The 23440-nt window shown below is 38.7% G+C and overlaps 1 protein-coding gene across 2 annotated transcripts in view; it reads right to left on the bottom strand.

Annotated features, from left to right (window-relative positions):
• Positions 1–23440, bottom strand: part of CNTNAP5 (contactin associated protein family member 5) — a gene marked incomplete at its 3' end in the record, with an annotated part of 850995 nt that overhangs the window by 476139 nt on the left and 351416 nt on the right. For both annotated transcript variants that reach the window (XM_084247346.1, XM_084247345.1), the window contains exon 4: positions 8364–8511. In XM_084247346.1, coding sequence (XP_084103472.1) covers positions 8364–8511 — 148 coding nt within the window. The remainder of the gene's footprint in view (positions 1–8363; positions 8512–23440) is intronic.

The raw sequence follows: 23440 nt of genomic DNA on the forward strand, positions 1-23440 counted from the left end.
TTTTTTCATCTGGTAGCATTTACTGACATGAAGAGGACCACAAGAAGACACTGAGAATGGTTAGAGTGTACAAGTTGATTAAGAGTTTCCTTTGGGATGTGTTTAATTTGAGCTATTTATGACATAATCAAATTGAGGTATCAATCAGGCAAATGAATATATATTTTTAGAGCTCAGGTGAAATTTTTGAAGCAGGATGCAAATTACTTAACTTTTCTAGAACTCACTTTACCTTTTAAATGTCTCTCTTCTTTTACATAGTACACAGGAAGGGACTTCTTATCTTGAAAAATTGTGTGGTTTGGTATGTATGTGGCACCAATTTGTACATATTAAATGAAAGTGGGGAAGAAGAGGCTGTTGATAATGATGATGCTGTCATTCCTCACGGCAACTGTTAATTTAATTAAGAACAAGTTGCTACCAGTGGGGATGATATTGGCTTTCTCTCCCAGAAAGTGTCCCCATTAATTACAATTTAGGATGGTTCTCCTTATTTTTCTATCTTTACTTGTCTTGCAATCTCTAAAAGAGGTGAATTCTATATTTGCACCTTTATTTCAAGGGTACATGTTTCTATCACAAACTCCACAACGTAGCAGGACCCATATCTTTATCCTTGGTTCACCAGCATTAACATGTTTAGATAAACTATCAAATCTGAAAATTGATGAATAAGAAAAAACACTTATGTAGAACTTACACATCAATACCCCACTTTGCAACACAGGTGACACAGAAGAAAAAATTATAATGAAGGAGATATTGAATAAATGAGAGACAATGTAGCAAGTTTGAAAGATGTTTCATAGCCAAAATGGACTTGACATATAGCAAGAAGAGGGTATAACTTGTAAACACCTTTAAGGATATAGAAGTTATTTTCCTGGCATACTATGGGATTGCTTAGCAGTAGTAATAATAACAGGAAAAGAATGTGTGCTTTGTTTGGATTTTATAGAATGCAATGGCAGATATCATTTTTCCCTCTCTATCTTGAGCAGAGAGAAAGAATGTAGAGGTAGCAGGAACAGAATAGAGGTGGCAGGATCCCAGAACAGAACAGAAGCAAAGACAATAGGACATCAATCTGAATCCAAGAGAGGGTCCCTACCAAACAGGGATATGGTTAATGTTTCCCCAAAAAGAAAACGTGGTGACAACGCAGGGATTTCCTGTATGGACGTACAGCTAGAGAGGCGCCAGCTGTGCTTACTAAGCACAGCCCATTAGCTAGCTTCTCTGTTCTCAGCTTTATACATAATAGCTCAAAAAAAAATACAGTATTCTTTAAAGTAATTACTGCTGTCATTTACAGGTGAGGGAGCAGAGGCTCAAAGAAGTCAAGTGTGCTGGAAGTTTAGTCATTTTTAGAGCAGACCATTTGTTCAATTGTTCACATCTGACACACAAAGGGAAGCCGTGGCTCTGAACTTCACTGTGAGCACAACAAAAAGATGGTCCCGTAACATGAAGGCAACAGGCAGCTCAGGAAAGTGCACAGTCACCATGGCATTTATAACAGGGAGGACAGACCATCCGAGAGAGGGTTTCAACAATGTAAATACTTAGGGAAAATGCAGACATGCTTTTACTTCTAGAGATTTTAGAACAGAATATACCTGGTTAGATTTAGGAGAGTCCAGACACCATCAATTTGGGAACTGGAAACATGGATAATTTCAATGAATCAATGAGAAAAGTTTGAGAATGGTAAAGAGACCTGTCCATAAAAAAGATTCTAATAATCTCATTGTGTGTGTGTGTGTGTGTGTGTGTGAGAGAGAGACAGAGAGACAGAGAGACAGAGAGACATAGACAGAGAGAAATCCCATCACTAGAAATAACACTGATTTCAAAAATATAATAAACACCTTCAAAAATAAATAAAGACAGTTTGGTCCAAAAAATCACTCATTTGTGCCTCCCTGGTGGCGCAGGCGGTTGAGCACCGCACTGTGAAGCTGTCCGCAGCCTCTGCAGTGTGAGTTTGATCCCGGCCGGCAGGTGAGAATCCCACATGGCACAGCAGACCTCTCCTGTCTCGCCCGCTGCTCCCCTCAGCAGTGTATTTCATCAGTCTGCCTGTTCTGTTCCCCTCTGTCTCTGGTGAATCCTCTCACCCTCCCATGCATCTGGCCTGTACCCCAGTTCTTGCATAAAAATAAATAAATCTTTTTAAAAAATCACCCATTAAATATTTGTGGCACATATAGTAAGTATAGGTCCTGAGAAGCAAAAGGGAGGACTCAATTTCACAATAGGCTGGTGATTAGACAGAAACATGAGGTAACTTTGAAATAATAAGATAAGACCTGGAATTAAAGCATAAAATATTAAAGGGATCACATAACAAGGTATTTAAAAGGATGTGATATTTGATCTGGGTGATGAACGACACTCAGGAGTCATCCTGGGGAAATAAAAGGGGAGCATTTCACACACAAAAAAAATATCTGTAGCAAATAGGAAAACAGGAATCAGGAGAGATATTCCCCGTTTGTGCAGGGAAAATGCTCTTTTACACTTAGCAGAAGTGGAAAATGGCAGAGGCAGCAAATGAAAGGAAGGTTGTGCACAAATGTACTTGAGAAGTGTGGGCTCCTCCAAGGCAGACATCTTAGCACTCCTTGAAAAAGACAAGTCAATGCTCATTTCGGAAATGTTTTGGAAGCAGAGAGAACATCTAGCGGCCCCTGAATTACTAGGTAAGGTAAAACGGGAAAAACCAGCTAGTGACAGGCAGACTGAAGCACATAGGCACAGAACCCACGTGACGGATCAACTCTAGGCATGGAGTTTGAAGCCAGGTTTGTAGAAAGAAGAAAGAGAAACAAAGCAAAACCAGACACATCAAAAGCCTCCACGCAAAGCCTGCACTGTCCACAGATAACTGAAAAACCACAGAATTCCTCAGCTCCTGGTTTGCTTTGACTTCTGAAACTGGAGAGACTAGACTGCTGCCAGATGAATTCTATTTGAAGTCACTGAAAGAAGGTATGCACAGCCCGGGGAATGCAAGAGTAGAGGGTGGCAAGGATCTTCATTTCACAATTTCCCTTCCTTTGCCTCTTGTGCACTGTACATAACAAATCCAACAGTTTTCCCCAGCTTCTCTTTGTGTCAGTCCCTCCTGCTGCCTGGAATCCCTTCTGCCAGGGACTACTCAAATTCAGAGACTCAGCAGGGCAGATGATGTTGTTTGTGCTTTATGATAACAACAGCAGCCCTCGCTCCCTTCCAGTGTCCTCCTTATTCCCTTAGCCTCCTCTGCAGACTGTCTCGCACATGCAGTTGTGCTGTGCATGCTTTCCTCTGCATGCTTGTTACCTCATCGTTACTGTCAGAAATGAGAAATCATTCAACAAATATACTGAAGGTATACTGAGCACTCAAGGCCCCAAGGGGGATGGGGATACCTGATAGGCACAGTTACTGTCTTTGTGAAACTTCTAGTCCATCTGGAGGAAACAGGTGAGAAAACACGACACAATTAAGTGATGAAAATCAATTATGAAAAGTTCTTCATGGGCCTCCCGGGTGGCGCAGTGGTTGAGCGCTGAGTTGCAAAGCTGCCTGCAGCCTCTGCAGCGCTGGTTTGATCCCCTGCCACTGGTGAGAGTCCCACATGGTGTGACAGACCTCTCCTGCCGCCCACTGCTCCCCTCAGCAGTGTATTTTGTCATTCTGCCTGTTCTGTTCCCCGCTCTTGCTCTGGTGAATCCTTTCACCCTCCTGTGCTTCTGACTGCACCCAGTACTTGTATAAATAAATAAATAAATAAATCTTAGGGAAAAAAAAAAGCGCTTCAAAGGAAAAGTATCAGACTTACAAATTGAGAAGTTTTTATATTTGCCTCCTATGTCTTAAGGCTAAATAAATAATATCAGCTGAATGAATAAAAGAGTGAAAGAAAGAATGAATGAATATATATGCATGCATTTCCAAAATGATAGAAATTCAAGTCTTAGATTATAGAATTATATGGTTTCTACCAATCATTAGCAAATATCCAAATGGAATTTTGGGATTAAGATTTATAATCCATAAAAAAATTAATATCCCTGGAAAAATACAACAAGTATATAACAACAATTCCAGTTGAACCTGATTGCCCATGTTGAGACTAGAAGGGTCTATATGTGCAACCATTCCACAAATATTTGTTGAATAACTACTTGTGCCTATTTGGTACCTACTGTCAAGGTGGGGCGCTTATTAGGTACCTACATTCTGGTGAGGACACTTACGAAGACAAACTTCAAACAAGTAAGACAAAACAAACAAGATTCTGGTTTGTGATGGGAGCCATGAAGAAAAGTAAAGCTCCTTATATAAGCTAGAGGTAGGACACAGGAAGCAGGGCAGGTGACTGTAGAGAGGGCATCAGAATGGACTTTATTCTAAAGAGGTGGATTAGGATTAAGAATTACATTGACAGGTTGAGCTGACCATGTAAGTTCTTGGAAAAGTTACTCTGTGCCTAGGGAAAGAAAGTGCAGAGGCCCTGAAGTAGAAAAGTTCATGCCATGTTGCAGGAGCAGTAGGAAGGTCTCTGACAGAAATAACTGAAGAGAAGTTGAAGAAGTGGACATGGAACACTCAATAGGAATTTTACTTACCAGTCAGGAGTCTCAATTTTATTTAGAATGAAGGATGAAAGGGAATGATGCAATTACATTTCTTATTTATAAAGATCATTTTGGACATTGCATAGAAAATGGATTTGGGGAGACTGGAATAGAGCAGGGACTCCAGATAGGGGACTCTTTAAATTTCTAGCTGAGTACTGACAATTTCTACTCAGGAAGACTGAAGTACATGAATTTACGATACACTTTGGAAGAAGGAATTGATAGTTATTTTAAACTGTAGATAAGTTGCATATGAAAAGTTTTGGGAGGAGAAAAAGAGATGCTTCCTGAAGTTTTTCTGTAGCAGGTGGATTGTGTGCCATTCACTGAGATGGGGAAATGCAAGGAGCAGGTTTTTAAGGGAACAGTAACCGTGAGTTCTGTTTCTGTGATACTAAACTATAGACACTTACTAGGCATTCAAGTGGGAATTCTAATATATTGCATATACAGTTCTAGAGCTCAGGTCAGGAGATTCTGATGTGGAGGTAATAAATATGTAGATTGTATTTAAATTCATGGAATTCTGTAAATTGGCCTGGGTTTGGGGTAGAGATGGAAAGTCAAAATCCTAAGGCTGAACCCTAAGAATGAGATAGGAGAGAAAGTTGGGTTTTTAAAAACAGAGGTGACTCATTGAACCAACTACTACTGGGAAGTTGAGTGCAGTCAGAAAAGTGAATTGACTGTTGGATTTGGTTGCATGGAGGTCACTAGTATTCTTGGTTGAAGTGGTTTCTGTGCAGCATTTTGCATTAGTAAGAGTTCCCTGAGAGAAACAGAATTTGTAGTATTTGTATATCTAGAGAGAGACCGTGCAAGAAATTACCTCCCATGTTTGTGAAGGCAGGCAGCAGCTTGCAAACTCCTAGGTGCAAGCTGAAGCTGTTGTTTTCCACAGATGAAATATATTTCCTCTGAGATACCCCCGTTCTGCCCTGAAAACTGACTGTATCATTATAGAGTACGGTCTCATATTTATTTCAAATAATTATAGATGACTACCACTTCACAGTGACACCTAAATTAGTATTTGATTGAAAAATGAGGGACTCTAACCAAGATATGGCAACAAGAGAAGCTGACCACCACATGTTTAAAGCCTGATCTTAATCAGCAGCAATGTGAAGGGGCTGTGGGGAGGTGGATATAGGAACTAAAGATGCATCTTCGGAAAAATATTTTATTAAGAAGAAGGAAGAAGAAATGATGTACCTGATGAATTGGGTCTTAGGGTGTTCCTTGTTCAGTTTGAGATCTTATATGGCAAAATTTTAAGTTTAGGAAGAAAAAATCCAATACAAAAGGCAATGAGACAATTTTGAAGGGAATGTTTGGTTGTAGAACACATGCTGAGGTGTTGGTTTTAGATAGAAACTAAAGATGTGTGCTTTCTTTTTTCAGAGGGTAGAAAACATCTGAATTAGGGCCTCCCTGGTTAAGGAGGTGCAAGAAATGAAGCTATCTGCAGCCACTGCAGGACTAGTTCGATCCCCGGCCAGGGAGCTGCCCACATGACGCAGCAGACCTCTCCTGACTCTCCCGCTGCTCCCCTCAGTAGTGTATTTCAGTCAATCCACCTGTTCTGTTCTACTCTCTGTCTCTGGTGGATCCTCTCACCCCTCACACCTCTGGCCTGTACCCCAGTTCTTATATGCATAAATAAATAAGTCTTTAAAAAAAAAAGGAAACACTTGAATTAGTGACAGAAGGTTACAGAGTACCAACTTGAAGATCATCCCAGAGAACAGTCTGTGTCCAACTGTTTTCTAAGTTATTAACTTCTCACCACTTTTTTTATTTTATGTGAAGGAAAGTTCTCCTTAGAGGATGCACTCATTAAAAGTGGAAACTTCCTGGATAAGACTCCACATAGACTAGGGCAACATCAGTGTTTTAGCTGAGGCCAAAATTGGGCTTTAGCCAACATGTGAACCTCCTAATATTGTAGAAAAATGATTATATTAGTATTGGCACTTTTCTTAAGAGAAGCTTCTTTGTTACTACTGGATTTTTCAAGATTCCAAGACTAGAGAAAGCTGAAAGTACTAGCCTTTCTTTGTTTTTTGAATTTTTTTTTTAAATTTATATAAGCACTGGGTACAGTCAGAAGTGCAGGAGGGTGAGAGAATTCACCAGAGCCAGAGCGGGGAGGAGAACAGCCAGACAGATGGAGGATACTGCTGAGGGGAGCAGCGGGTGGCAGCCGGGGATCGAACTGCTGCGGGCAGCTTTGCAGACCAGCGCTCAACCGCTGCGCCACCGGGGAGGCACAGAAAGTAGTAGCCTTTCAATCCTACAGTCTATTATTGACTTTCCTGCTATGAGCTCATCTATGCAAACATTCAGAGCTGGAAAAGCTGACTGAACTGGTGAAAACAAATGTATGAAAATATATTAAAGACTAAAAGTATTATTATACCAAATTAGATGCCTGGAGTAATAATAGGCATAAACTTCTATGTCAGCATGAAAGTTTCATGTTGTACTTACAAATAAATCTCCTAGTAGTAACAACTTTTACCAAGAGTAGAAATAAGGAGAGACTCTAGAAGCCCAGAGATCCTGGGATAGATGTTCTGTGTTCTGTGATGCTGGGGTAGGAGAGGGAGGCAGTGTGTCCTTGGTCTAATGGTTTGTTGATGCATCTATTGCAAAACACATAATTTCTACAGATGTTTTGTTCAAGGTAAAGATAGTCACATCACAAGTAAATCCCTTTTGTGCTGAACTTCATTTTTAGTAGATAGCCTATGTCCATAGTTTCCCTGGGGATCTTGTTAACACTCAGCTTTCTGGTCCTTATTCCAGAAATCATAATTCAGAATGTAAAGGAAAGAGCTAGGAAAATGCATTTTTAAGGATCACTCCAAATGATTCTGATGTGGTACTCAGTTAATGACAATATGGAAAAGAATATGGGCATATAACCCAGTTACATGCCTGTAACTGAAAATAAGTATCTATTGGACTAATTTATATTGAAAACAAGAACTATTGGACTAATTTATATTGAAGTGACAGTACTCAAATGTGTTCATTCATTAGAGTTCATTGGATTTTTAACATATAAGCAGGAGATGCACTGCTCAGTTTTCTTTTTTAATTATTCTGCTGCTATTTATAGGAATTGGAATGGTCCCTGAAAAATGTTGACCTTATTCTAGAGTGATAGCCAGTTCTATCCATGTTTGCGACATTTCTTTTATGCAAGCTGGAGCTCCACTTTTAAACTGAGTAGAAACAACTCAGGAGAAGTGAACAGCTAACATAATTCTAGGAGAGAAACAGTCCATGAGTTACACTGGGTTGAAATGTTCCTTCTCCTCTGCTTATAGAACAAATAAAGCAAAAATTCCCCTTCACATCCCTGATGGCTCTGAGGGAGTAGAGAACATAGTACCTCATCCCACTTCAGGGAAGGAACTCTGCTTAAATTCATCTTTTACTTGCAGTGACTAATGGCAGCTCAAACATCAAGAGCTCTTAATACTGAACTTCTTTTGTTAAGCCCTCATCGTCTTACACTTCCAAATTTTTTCATCCTTAAAGGAAAAGAGTTTTTCTAGCTGTGGGTTGTGTGTCACATTTCAAAAATGCATATATAAATATAATAACTTTAAAACAGATGATTTGTCATGCTCAATATAGCTAATGCTGTGCACATAGCATCACTCACAAACACAGCCCATTATTATCAGCCCATTATTATCACTTGTGGGTACTTACTGTAGGAACATCCGTAGACTTCAACCCTCATGCCAATCTTTCCATTTGGATTCCATTCCAGGGGCACAAAGCGGATGAACCGGGCTCTCACTGAGTGTGGTAATTTGTGGTGCATCACGCTGTCAGCATTCACGTTTCCCACAAAGGTCTGCAAAGAGAAGAGGCCAGTGAGGTTTGTGATGCTAAGTTGGAAAGTATCAGCTCCTTCACATACTAGAGCTCAAGGGTATGAATGGAAATTCACATATGTTGTTTCATGAAGACTTTGAGAAAAAAATTCTCAAGTCCTTGGGTATTTCAAATGAAATCTGATGTGGTTGAAAATTCTGCATTATGTATTGTATTTTTTCCTCCAGAAATACTGTTCACTATTCGGTAAGAATTCCCCACACACATTCTATGAATAAGTCAATCCCCACAAGTCCTAAGACATGGCACCTAAAAGCTTCCCAAAATAAATAATACAACTAAGCTCCAATACCAATATTCATAATTGTTGTGGTAAGGGAGATAACTAACAATTTCCTTTAGAAAGGAAAGGCCTTTACTGGAGCAATTGTTACCATTAATTGAGGCCACTCACTATGCTAAGCACTTTTCATTATCATTATTACCAATTTATAGATAAAAAGCTGAAGTGTAAAGATAAAAAGGAGAGTTAAAAAAATCTTTAAATCATCCAATTGGTTAGTAACTTACCTGAGATTCGTTCCAAAGTTACCTTATTCCAAAGCCTATGGTTTTTCTGCAGTCCCTCACTCTTCACTGTTCTATTGTTAATTGTTAGAAGAGGACTAGCAGGAGGTTAAATTTTTATGTAATTCGATTTCACATTTCCTTGTGAAGTTTAAACAAAGGAACTGGCAATACGGGAGCTATTTGGCACACTTAAATTATGCCTGATAGCCTTCATTTGGACGAATGATTTCTGGAGTAGAAATTGTTTTGCAGATGGAATCCAGAGTCTCATACCTCTTGCAGTAATATATACATAATGTAAAATTTACAGTTTCCACCATTTTAAATCAAATAGTTCAATGGCAGTAAGTACAGTCACATTATCATAAATTTCCCCAGAATCTTATCATCCTAGTTGTACCTAATCTTTAAGGAAGTACATCAACTAGCACATTTATTTACGTAGCTCATATGAGCTATCATCTGCTGTTTTTCTGACTTAAGTATTCCTAGTTAAATCCTGCGTGCTAATGTCCTATCAATATCATCAAATAAAATAAAAATCCACTGGTTTCTCAACTGACCAAACTATGCATCAAAGATTAAATATGATAGAGTATATATTTTCAAAGATACATATGTCAATCTCGATTGTGTGCTCACAGCACCTGTGAATCTACATTTCCTTGATAATCTGATGTTTTGTTGCACACTAAATTTCTCCTGCCTAATAACTTTGACCTTAGACAACCAATACAATTGCTATCATGTGACCCAAAGCGGTTTATGAAGAGGTCAAGTCCTACTTTGTCATTATACCTGCAGTAAAAACCCTCATGTAAGAAAATGACTTGGTGGAGAGCAATGCCTCAAGATTCAAATTCAACATTCCAGTCTACAGGTAAGTCAAAGGCTTGGACATTATATCTTCATTTCCAAGTGAATAAATTTATTTGGCAGATTTCTCTTCCCACAGTCCATGCTCTCAATTTTAGCAACAGACACAGGTATAAAGCTTCTTCAATTACTTATTCATCTGGGAGGACTCTTTTCTGGTGAAATTTAGTTCTTTTAAAAATATATTTGTATCCACACTTCTTTGATACATGTGTGCCTACCCTGGGGATGGTCAGTTCTTGTGCATTCTCATTGTTATGGCTGGAGTGAAGGCATTTCATGTTTTTCTATGACATAACTAGGGAATCTTCCATCAAATACTCTTGTTGGACAGTGTGCTACAATCCACCTCCCCAGGCACATAAATACCCTGGAATCATATTGCAGCAGATCTTATCTAGCTGAAGTTTCCACAGGATATAACCCACATCTAAGTATTATGTAATTTGTAGACTCAATAGATATTAAACTGATAGTGGAATCCTCGTTTTATAATTCCAAATAAAATATTTACTTTATGAACTTGAAATCCTTTATTTAATCTCTCAACTTGTGTATTGTGACTCTGGCGGTGAGTCTCGTAAATGGACATAGCATCCTGGTGTGATTATGTAACATTGGGCAAGCAACTTAATCTTTCTGAGTCTGACTATCATATACTCTTGTAACCTCAAAGCTTCACAGTCTCTAAATCCTATCAATTCAGAGTCATATCTTTTCCAGCTTCATTGTTTCACAGACTCATATTCAAAAGAATCTACTGACTCAAAGATTTGAGAACTCAAAGTGTGCAAGGCATGGTCCCAAGTTCTCTCTAGAGTTAACAGCATAAAATCACATTGGAAACACTTAAAGCTACAGGAAGCTACCACCAAACTCTTACTAAATTCACCAGCTATCTTCAAACAAGATCATAGACAACATCACTTAGCAATATAAGACATTTGAGGTTGGGATGAAAAGCAAGGACAGATTTCATACCACAGGTGCTTGAATACCAAGGCCCATTAGATGAATCAAGGCTCTCATTCACTCATAACCTGCTCAGTTGCTGAAGATAATTGAACTACATTATGAATGATAGCTGATTCTCAGGAAAAACAAGGAAGTTCAGCAACTGCTAAAATGTAGAAACTGACAGCCTAGCCTATCACATCCAGCAATAATAACTTTAACATCTGAGAGAAAAATAAACACATTTTACTTGAACAAAAACTGAAATAATTTATTACCTACAACTGCCCACTATTGCCTGACTTCTAAGAATTTTTAAAAAGTTCTACGGGGTATGAAGAAATTGATTCTAGATGGAATTTTCAGTGTATAGGATGGAATGAAGAGTACTCCAAGTAGAAATACATGGGTAAATATAAGATTATTTTTCTTTATTTTTTTAAACATTTAAAAGTTAATACTAAATTTAAAGGAAACTAGTATGTTTACAACATATGAAGAAATAAATATGTCAATAATACTATAAAAATGGAAGAAAGTGTAAGTACAACTATATGATAATAGGGACTTAATATTACATATAAAATTATATAATGTCAGTTTGAGGTAAACTGCAATATGTCATAGACGCATGAAATTAAACCAGAGTTATAGCCACAAAGTCAATAAAAAGAAAGGATGGAATATTAAAAAAACAGTAGAAACAATAACAAAAAAAGCAAGAACAATCTAACACAAAATGAAACAAGGAATTAGAAACAAAGGAATAAATAACAGAGACATAAAAATTCAAGAAAGTAGACAGAATCATACCCAACTAAAGATTATATTAAAAGAAAATTGAGAAAAAAAAAACTCTAATAAAAGGTGGAAAGTATCAGGCTAAGTAAAAAAGCAAGGCCTAGCTATTTAATTTTTATTTGATACTCTTTTTTTTAATAATAAAGACAATGTTAGTTTGAAAGTAATAGATACTACATGCAAATAGTAGGCATAATGAACCTTTGGTTCCTTTATTAATATCAGGAAAAGCAGGTTGCGCAACATGATACTAGGGACATTTCAAAATTACAAAATATCAGTTATTCATGAATACATAAAAAAACTAAATGTGTGTGCACCTACAACAGAGTTTTAAGCTACAAGAAATTAAATCTGACAGAAACAAGAAGGTGAAAAGGTTTATAACTGTATACAGTTACAAGTGTATATCGTCAAGTGCACATGAAACATTCATTAAGGGAATATAGTCAACCCAATAAAGTAAGCCTCAATAAAACCAAATTTGTCTTCTGAACATAATGAAATCAAATTAGGAATTAACAATAATAAACTAAACAACACTCAAATACTTGGAAGTTAATAACACATTTCTAAATCAAAGAAGACATTATTAAGTAATTTGAATTGAATGGTAATAGAAACTCAATAACAAAATTTGTGGAACATAGGCAAAGCTGCCATACAAAAGAGTAATGCCTTTAAATGGTTTTATAATCAGAACGATTTAAAATTAACAATCTAATCTTATATTCCAAGAAGATAGAATTATAAATTCATCTGAAAACATTAGTAAATTGGAATACTATTCAGCTATTAAAAAAAAAAAAACACTAATGATGCCCACTCTAAAACATTAGGTTAAGCAAATGAAGTCCGCCAGAAAGAGTACATACTGAATTATTCTATTATAGGAAGTTCTAGAACAGGTAGAACTAAGGTCTGATATTAGAATCAGATTTGTGATTTTCTTGATGATGATAAGTAGAAAATAACTGCAAAGAATATTCATATATCCGTATAATAATTATAAACTTATTAGATAGGAAATCTGTATTAATTTCATTTTAAAGATGAGACAATTTAATTTTGGAGGATTTAAATTGAGTCATAAGTCATAAGTCAATAAAGTATAAACTGGGATTGGATTACAGAGGTTCTGATTAAGGTACAGTAGCCCTTTTATCTCAGTCCCTTTATCACCTCCATGTGCCAGATTTCTGAAACCAAGTAATTGCCAAGGCACAATAATAGTTCTTATTTTTGTGGCTCTCCCCACACCAGACACTTGCTAGACCCTCTGCATATATTAGTTTAATTCATTCCATTTATAGCCAGTGAGGTCATAGCCAATTTCCTCACTATAGAAGACATCCTGCACCTCCATCCATCTGGACACATACATTTAATTTTTCTGAATTTGCAATACATCTTACAATTGCATTTCAGTTAATTTAGTGTTACCCACCTCATTGGGAATCAGTAGCAGATAACTCTGAATAATATGTATACACTACTTCTCAGAAGCTTATGTATTTCTTACCCCATGCCAAGCAGTGTTACATCAAATCTGGCAGAAGTCTTGAATCATTGTGATGAGATAATGTTATCAGTGTTGTCGTTTTTAAAATCACATGTATGGTGCTTGATAAAGCTGCGTGTTCATTTTATCTCTACACATGGTGCAAATGTTAGTCTTTCAACTCATTTCTTCCCCGGTGGTTAAATAAACTTGAAGATCAAATAAATGAAGCTCTCATGTGTTTATGAAAGGAAGCAGACAAATAGAAGGGACTTATGGGAGGAGCTTCCTCAGTATTGAGTGTGTGGAAGTAAAAAGGAGTAAAGGAAAAGGTATGAGTCAGCAGTCATCTGCCCCCTTTGCCACATGTTCCTTGACAATAAATGGCATTTTGGGTTCTGAATGGAGAAACCTGCAATCAGAATGAAGGGGCTGATGCTCTTTTCCTACTGTGTCAGGCAGCTCATGGAGGAGGTAGAAGCTGCAAGACGAAGACGGGACTATGGCTGGCACTTGTCAGTGGAGAGCAGCCGCAGCCGGGCCAGGGCTAGCTACCACCAGAGCCACTTATCTGGATTCCAAAAATATACCAGATGGAACCAGCCCACAATGACGGCCCTGACTGCAAGGAGACTGCAGGCGTCCAGGAGCCACGGGAGATGCTGTGAATGTGACTGCATGCAGTCTGGGCGGGCGACATCCACATTCCACCTCAGTGACCTTGACAGGAAGTATCAGGAATGCTCAGGGCGACTTCTATTTCAACTCTGGTGCTCTGCCAAATAGGTCCTGCTGCCCGAGGGCATGTTTTAGTGGAAACAGCAGAGTGAAAGAGAAAGGAGATGAGTTGGGCTGCTCACCCTAGCCACCCTACTGACGGCTCCGTCGTCCCCAGGATGCTACTTGGACAGTAATTCTCTTGAAGATATAGACCCTATCTTATTTTTAAGCTAGAGTGTCTAGCCAAGTGCGTGGAATACAATATTTCTTAAAGGTATATTGAAATGGTATCCTGTAACCCAAACCAAAATACGTGTATTTGTTGAAAAATCAGTGACTTACAAACAGCATCTTAATATTGCTCAGTTACTAGTAAGTTACTGAATAACAAAGGGAATGCATGAATAAAGAAGCATAACTCTCCTGGATCTTGATTTTCTCGTCAGGAAAATAGTGAAAACACAGTCATAAGGGCAATTGTGAATTTTACATTAAATAGTATTCAAATCACATTGCATATAGTAGATTCTCACCAGTGTATGCAATACAATGAGAGAGAGAGAGAGAGAGAGAGAGAGAGAGAGAGAGAGAGAGAGAGAGAGGGGGAGAGAGGGAGAGGCTAATATCTTATTCCTGTGTAAACTATTAACTTAATTAAAAATATATAATTTAAGAAATATGTATCTTTTTGTTATAGTAGATTTTAATGCCATGACTTTTTAATATCACCTAGTGCCATGCAAGGCATTTGTCGATCATAATTACATACTAATAATTCTATAATCAAAATTCATAATTATAAAATTATAATTTCTGAATGCCATTCAAAGGGCTCTAAAATAGTCCAGACTGAAGCCAAGTAAGAACTAGTAGTCCAGAGTTAATTAGAAATATTTTTTTCTTATTTAATAAGATGTGTTTAATAAGGCAGAGGGTAATTAGCTCACATACCACAAAATTAAAACTAAAATTGATAAACCCACTCAGTCTTCAGTGTTCCAAACAATTATGCAGGGGTATATATATCTCCAAATGGAATTCAGACAGGAAGTTATAGAAAAGAAACTGAGAAAGGTAGGTGTTAGGTACTGGCCAGTATTGGTAGCTATCGGGGAATTCAAAAATATACATGGGGGTGGGTGGCAAAAAGGAGAAATAAACTATTGATTTTTTTTCTACTTTTACCTATTTGTCGTGCAGCACTTTTTATCATTATAAGTACATTCAAGGTAAACCTACTTGTAATTTCATAGAAGCAGCTGTTCAGTTAGTCTAAATGCCCACCCAGAATTTGATTTTTCAATAAGAATGTTGAATACGGGGTTAAAGTCTCAGTGCTATCAAGCTATCAGCAGCCACTGCCACATGAGTTCAATCCCTGGCCAGGGAGGTGACCCATAAGGTGCAGCAGACCTCTCCTGTCTCCCCGCTGTTCCCCTCAGCAGTGGATTTCAGTAGATCTGCCTGTTCTGCTCCCCACTCTGTCTCTGGTGAATCTGCTCTCCCCCCACACCTCTGGCCTGCACCCCAGGTCTTATATGCATAAACAAACAAACAAACAAGCAAACAAATAAATAAATCTAAGGGAAAAAAGTATGTTGAATAAGAATGGCCCCATCTCTTTAGCTTAATTCTCATAGTTGGCAAAGAAGATGACTGAAACCTGCCACTCTTCACTCTGCCTCGTTCGCCTGGCTGTGCCCTCCGGAGCTACTCAGGATTCAGTACAACAGTAAAGAAAATCTGTCATTTGATCTCGACCCCAAGTTCAGTGGGTCTCTCAAGTAGAGCATGCTGCCTGCAGTTGAATTCCTGTCCTGCTGCCCAGTCTAGGAATTCTGTGCTCACTCTTTTTGGGTTTTAGAACAGTAATGATGAGGAGACATTTGTTCACTCCTGTGTCTGCAGGCAGAAATGCCCTCCAGTGGGTGTGCGCACTCCTGTTCCATTGTCAGCCCTGACAGAAACTGGTCCAGTTTCTCTGTGCAGTCAGTGCCAATTGTCCTTCTGCTCCCAGGCTCCCCAACCTGACCTTAGCCGTCAGTCATCCTGAAACTTTGCTGCTATGTCACTGGTTCAGAAAATGAAACTTTAAGGAGTCCTAATATTAGCCATTTAATTATTAAATAATTATTAAATAATTATTAATTCCATAGTAAAGTTATTTAAGATCAAATCTTACCAGATGTAAATCTTCAAACATATTTCTGAAACCCTATACCAAAGCATCCGGCATGTCCCTGGTATTTCCAAGTGAAGAAGATAGTAAGATTTTCAACATAAGTTACTGAGTAAACCACCAAAACGACAATCAATGTCTGCAAATAAATGCTGCTTACTGGAGAAACCAGTGCCTTCAATGACCACACTGGACCCCTGGCAGTATTATCTGGATTCTCACCATGCAGCACAGCATGGTCACAGAGCATCTGGGTCTCTGCCTCCGCAGTCGCCATCAAAGTGATTAATGCTACATCACATTTCCTCATCATTCCCCTAATTTGATGAACCGGTGTGTTTCATTGCATCAAAACTGTTCTATCAATACCTTAAGCACAAATAGAGCTCATTGAATGTTATGAGTTATAGATATCAGAAAAAGGCATTTGTAAAGCTATTTTAAAGTAGAATCTTAAGTACTCTTAAATTGCTATTGACCTCTATCAACTTATAACTTGAAGAACTAATCATCTTTTACTTGAAGGCACAGTCACTGTATTAAGTTGTTTCAAACTCTTCCTGTAGACCAGTAGGAACCTTATATACACAAATTGGCTGTTAGTTTTGCTATTGTATCTATGGCTCCTTGGTCACTATTTTCAAGAAAATAAAACATGAACAATAAATAATGTAGCAATTGTGCAGATCAACCCATAACTAAATAGAATTGTGGCAATAGTGTCTACTGAATTCGATGATCCAGATCAATGATTGTTCTTGAAGATACTATGTATGTAAAGATAAACATTTGGTTAAAATTAAGTATATGCATATGACAGCAAACTACTTCAAGGCAGTTACATAAATTTTGCTATGTTCTGAGATTCTGATTTTTGCATGACTTCTGCTGTGTTTAAATGCAAGGGGTAATAAAGTCAATGTTATAACAGCGTCACATTTTTATGTTTCCTTCTCTGTGCTGAGAACCTATAATACCAACATGTATAGCAGCTTGACCATATGCTGCGTGGCTAGAAGAGACTGAAATACAAAATCAGACACTTCACAATCCAGGAAAACAAAAGAAACAATCTTTTTGGCTCTCTTCAATTTCTCAAAAACAAATAGAAACTTTCTCCAGAAAGAAGTGGGGAAATGTGCATGGAAGTTGACAGGAAAACTGACTTCCTCTTAGAGAGCTGGAGTGGAGGAGACACACTGTAGCAAGGGTTAGATGCTGAGCCCAAGAGATGAATGTGTTCAGGCTGAAGCCTTGGGGCAAAGGGAAAATGAAAACCCAGGAGCACAGACTGCACAGCTCATATCCCTTCATATGCACAGAGATGGCTAACGATGTGCAGAGAGATGTCCCCTCTCCCACATCACCTGCCTTCCTACCTTGCTTTCTTTTCCTTCCTGAACTCATCACCACCTGAAAAATCAAATTCACATGTCTGCCTACTTGTTTGTCTCTCAATGGCACTGCAAGCTCCTTGAGAGCAGGGTTTCCTATGATAGCAAGTGAAAAATCCATAAAGGCTTATTGAATGAAGACTGACAAACAGTATTTATTCCTTTCATTTCATATTATAGGACCATGTTATATTTTTTAAAGATTTATTTTTATTTTATTTGTGCATAAAAGAACTGGGTTGTAGGCCAGAGGTACAGGGGGTGAGAGGACTCACCAGAGACAGCAGGGAGCAGAACAGTTGGATCTACTGAAATACACTATGGCTCAGGGGAGCAGCAGGAGAGATAGGAGAGGTCTGCTGCAGCTAATGTGGGTTAGCTCCCTGGTCAGGGATTGAACTCATGCAGCAGTGGCTTGATAGCACTGAGAGTTTTTAACCCCTGTACCACCAGGGAGCCGCAGGACCATGTTGTGTTTTATGGAGCATCTTAAAGGAATTATGCACCATGAAAATGTGAACATAGTATCGTAGTGAGAGAACTTCATGTTCACAGCTTGTGGTGGCAGAGATAGGAGTTTTAAGAAATCTTGTCAATGAAATACAATGAGTTAAAGGAGAATTGAAGCAATATTACATTGGCACATATTACATTTCTACTACAAAGCTAACTGTAATAATGCTCTTAATTCCCAGCATAGAGGACTGCAGGGTGGCCAATAGAAAGCAAAGTTTCGATGAATAGAGTTGAGAAATCTTGTGCTCTCCCGCCTATCAGAAGTTATCTGAGAGAGTAGCATTAAATAGTTTGGCAGTGCCTTTCCCCATAGCATTTTGCCTGTACAGTATCTTGTGACTGTGAGGGTTGTGTTGCTGACACCACAGGTTACCTACAGACTATAGTCTGGTTCCTACCGTTTTTTATATACAATTAGACAGAGAATGTGCTAAATTTGACGCTAGTCCTATGAGGACCAAGAAATACCCAAAAGGCTGTAGAATGCTCTTAACCTTATTTCTTTCCCAAAACATTTCAAGTTCACTTCCAAATATCAATGTCTACACCAGCAGAGAAGTCCCAACACACCTGTCATGTTGCTGATTTTACTTTGAAGAAATAGCAAATTCTCACTAGAAATAAGAACAAAAAAACAGATATTATGACTCTTATCATTTTTTCCATTCATTTCCCTAAGATTTGGATCTGAAACTAGCACTCTGCAGAGCAGATGTAAGTGGCAAGACCATGTGACAGGCCAAGTTTATCATGATCTTTGCATCTTCTCCCTTCATTGTTCCATTCCTGTTCTTAGCTGACTTTCAACTTTTTCTGTTAAATTATTAGCAGCTCAAGCAGTAACCCTTTCTACGGAAAATCAGCATTTATAATTTTGAAAAGGATACTTGAAGCACAGGGGCCGAAGAAAAAATGCAGGAAGTGAAGGAAGGAGGGCAGGAAGAAAAATGCTTACATCTTGAAGGACTTAATTTCTGATGTTATTTGTCCTAGCGAAATGAGACCAAAAAATATGGATCGTTTGTGCTAACTCTGAGGTCTGTCCCTAGTAAATGAAGCCCTAAGTAAATATCTGGTATATGGTCACTTCCCTCCATTTCTACAACTGCCTTCATCTCTTTGCTGAATTACTGCAACAGGCCTCAGATAACCTTCCTTCAGAGTTAGTCCCATCTAATCAAACAAGAGAGTGCAGTATCTTGAAGATCAAGGGCAGGTTTGAAGCTGGCCAAATGTAGAGTGTTACTATGAAAACTGTTATAAGCTGAAATGGTAAAAGAGCAATTAGCAATTACCATTCATTCATATGAAAATATTATGGAGTGTTTCCAAAAAAAAAACCTCTGAAGTGACACCAAATAAACCAAAAATCTAAAATAACACTCATTTAAATAAAACTAGGAGAGTGAGAATAAATGTGTCATTTAAAATAGTTTCTGAGGAAGGAGTTTCACAGGGTCACTCACTGCTTGACATGCAGGCTGCCTTTGGAATGGCTGCTGCAAACCAATGCTGACCCACAGTTTTGCTTTTCATCTTTTATCTTAAAAATGAAATTTCTCTTTGGATTTCTTTTACTTAGGGAAAATAGGTACTAGTGGAGTTCTTTTATAAAAGCCAAGTGGCTTAGCATGAACTTTCAAAAATCAGGCATGTCTGTATGTCCTTTAAAGCCCTCTGTTTCAAACTATATCCTTCTTCCACATTCCTCACTGTCCACTCCTGACATATTAAACTGCATATTAAAGACTCACTCAAACACAACAGTGAGTAACTTCTTCAAGCATTAGCTCTGGTGTCACTCCCCATTTCCTTATTATTTCGTCAGTCGTAGCAACACAGCAGAAATGCTGGGATAGGTATTGATGGTGTCTCTCTTCCAGAGAGCAATCACCTTGAGGATCTCCATCCTGATTCATGTCCTTAGTTCCTGGTAGGAGACAGAAGGTGAGAAGAGCAGGGTATTTCCTATCTATATTTTCCTTGTTACTCCAGATCTCACTTGAGAAGCATTTCCAAATCCTTAGCTGCAGGATGTAGTTTGAATTGTTCGGTTTTGGAGGGATAGACACCCTTGAAAATTACCTCCAGCCATTATTTCATGCATTCCCAAAAGTCATTCATAGCATACTTCAGGATCTTAGTTTCTTCGTCTATTAAATGGAGATAATCATACATATGAAAGGAAATAGATATTAAAGCTTTCTTTCTCAATAAAAAAGGCCCATATAGAACTACAAATTGATTAGCCCTTCTCCAATAGTTTGCTACAGTGGCTTCCACTGCTGACATTAATCATCCATCCTTCCAGCTGTTCCTGTGCATAGCTACCAGGGAAGACTGCATGCTCCACACCAAATGCAGAAGATTAAGGCTGGATAAATGTGTTTATGCCTCGCTGCATCGAGAACACTCAGGCCCTGTGAATGTATTGTCTCATTCCTGAGTTTAAACAGTGATTTTCAGATAATCCATTTTAATTCCACACTTGGTCTGACCTGATACTGTGTGCAGTAAGTCAAACAGGCATTCTTAGTTCCTCATCTTTATATTCAAGTTCTTCTAAACAGATCCCATCCTGTTATATGAGTATTACTTCTCATAATCCCTGCAGACACTGTAAATTCCAAAAAGCACACTACCAGTCTTACTGAACATAGATATTACACACACTCTCATTTCAGTATCTTTCTGCTCTGCTATGCCTTTGCAACAAATTAGTATGCACCCAGGGGCATGGCCTCTGGAGCATACTACCTAGGTTCCAACCCTTTCTGTCACTTATTGTATGTGAACTTGGGCAAGCACTTCACATTTCTGTTTAATATTTACCAAATTTAAATTTAAATTGAGGATAAGAGTACGTTCCTCAGGATATATTAATTGAGTGTATATGTATGTGAGTGTGTGTGTGTGTGTGTGTGTAGAAGCTGGGATAACTGATTTATTCTAAGTAATATATAGATTCTCATATATTGCTTAGATGTTGCTTGGACTCGCTCTTGCATGAAACGTGAAGCTCTGGCAAAATGAATGATCCATATAAGGGATTATTATTATTGTGATTCTGGTGTGCTTAGTTAAATCATAATTATTCTTCACGTCCATGTCAAATATTGACTCCTTTATTAAACAAATCCTATTTCTCCATAGGACAAAAAAAGGAATGGAAGATAATATTTATTGGTTGTGGATTACGATCCTCGTAAATGTTCTCAAATCAGACAGTTCACATCCTAGGTTGTTTCTAGACATCCAGGGAATGAGGAAAATGAGACCTAGAGATATGGGAAGTTGCCCATAGTGGACATGGGAATCGAGCCCAGCTCTGCCCATCTGTTCAAATGTCCATTCTCCCTGGTCTACACAGTTGCTTCTTGGGAGCCAGCTCTCTGCCTCTCCCTCCCCCTGAACTGCCATTGTATATTATGTGCAACACTACATGCCCATACTCCCCATTTCTTTCAATATCTTTGATCATTCCTTTGCCTTATCAGTGGACTGCTTGCTTCCATTATTAATGCCCCCCTTCTCAAATGAATTTAAGTTTTGAAGATTCTTTTGCCCCAGTAGTTATCATGAGATAAGACCCAAAATATTTTAATAAATATTTTGCTGAACTAAAAAAAATAAGTAAATGAAAAACTGCCATGATATGAGGTCTGGGCACTTTCATGGAATACTGAAATTAAATGTGAGCCTGACTAGATTACCTTAGTGTGTGATTCTTTTTTATTTAAGGATTTATTTTTATTTATTTATGCATACAAGTACTGGTGTAGGCCAGAGGTGTGGGGGAGACAATAGAGGTCTGCTGTGCCATGTGGGTTAGCTCTCTGGCCAGGATCAAACTCATGAGGCAGTGGGCAATGGCTGACTGTAGCTTGATAGCACTGAGATTTTAACCCCTGCACCACCAAGGATGCCCATTAGTGCGTGATTCTTAGAGATAACCTTGCAGATAAAAGGGAGCAAGAAAGTCAGCCGAAAGGGTTGCACTCTTGTCTCTATTAAGATGGGTCCTGGGGATGGAAGTTAAGCTACTCCACCTCTCTGTGCCTTTGTTTCTTCTTCTGTGAAATGGAGATAATACAGCATGTCACTCAGAGAGCTGCCCTAACGATGAAAGGTGATGGTACTTGGAACTGGTGATCCTGGCGTGGAGCAAATGCTCATTGCAGGTCACTGTCCATCTTCTTCTCATTGTTAATAAGCTGCTTGTCATAATAGGATCAGATGGCCTCACACTGTCCACGGGAGTCCCAGCCAGCCCCTGCTGGGGACTGCATTTGTGCTGCTGGTCTAGTGATATATCATTTCTATCTTTCCTATTTCTATGCTCTTTATTCTCTTTTTATTACCAGCTAGAGAAAGCACATTATGACTGTAGCAATTAAGCATTAGAAATGTATAAAATTCAACTGACATCTCATCCAGAGGGTTCTCTTATGTATTCTGAACATTTTAAAACTGTGGTGACTAGAAGCCAGGAAAAATTACAAGTTTAAAGCTGACTGCGTGTTTTCATTCATAAGTAGAGAGGAAATCATATGTTTGTTTTGTAGAAAATAAAACACAGCTCCTCACTGGGTCCTTGAATACTGCCAAGGTAAAACCACATTGCCATTGGGGTAGAGAGAACCGGGGCACTGGCGTGTGGGCTGTTCTGTGCACCATCCGTGCAAGGCCAGCCGGAGTCTGCGGGCTTGGAGGGGCTGCACCCTGGCCTCTTTCGCAGGAGCTGGGAAAAGCAGGAGCTGTGCAGGAGCTGATTAAAGGCCCCTGTGGGGAAAATTAAGTGAGTCTCTGCACCAGAGTGATATGCCAGGGACAAAGAAGACACACAGCAGGGCCTCCTGCAGGCCACAAAGTGGGAGCTACCCAGAGGTCTAGGATCTTTAATATGCGATTAGCAGTTTGAAGTTTGTCTTTTACTTATTCCCGAGCCTCTTCTTTTCTCAAAACCCTGCAGTTAAGTGTATCTGGTCTTTAGAGAATTATGTAAGCAAACTGTGCCTTTATTTGGGAAATGTGGGGAAGTAGATCTTGATATGGCAAAAAGGACATGAGTCCTGGACGAGAGGATTGGTAACAGCTAGGCAGATTTGAAGAAATGTGAGTACTCCTGACAGCTTCAGACATGTTTGGAGGCTGGATCTATCATGGAAAATGGGGGGATGGCTAAGGTCATTTGAGAGTGAAAGGGGAGTGTGACGACTGAAGAGCAGGGGGTTGGGGGCTGCTGTAGGCCACGCAGTGTCCACACCTGACTGTGCTGCAGGCACAGACACAGGCACGGATATGTGTCTGCCAAAACTCGTCTCGCTTACCTGTGTTCTCCCATTCCTATGCCTAGATGAAATGATCAGGAAGAAAAAAATAACAGAAAAATAAAACAGCTAGTATTTGGAAACTGTTTAGAGAACAAACTAAAAAG

This window comes from Talpa europaea (assembly GCF_964194135.1).
Source record: "Talpa europaea genome assembly, chromosome: 1".
Classification (NCBI taxonomy): domain Eukaryota; kingdom Metazoa; phylum Chordata; class Mammalia; order Eulipotyphla; family Talpidae; genus Talpa; species Talpa europaea.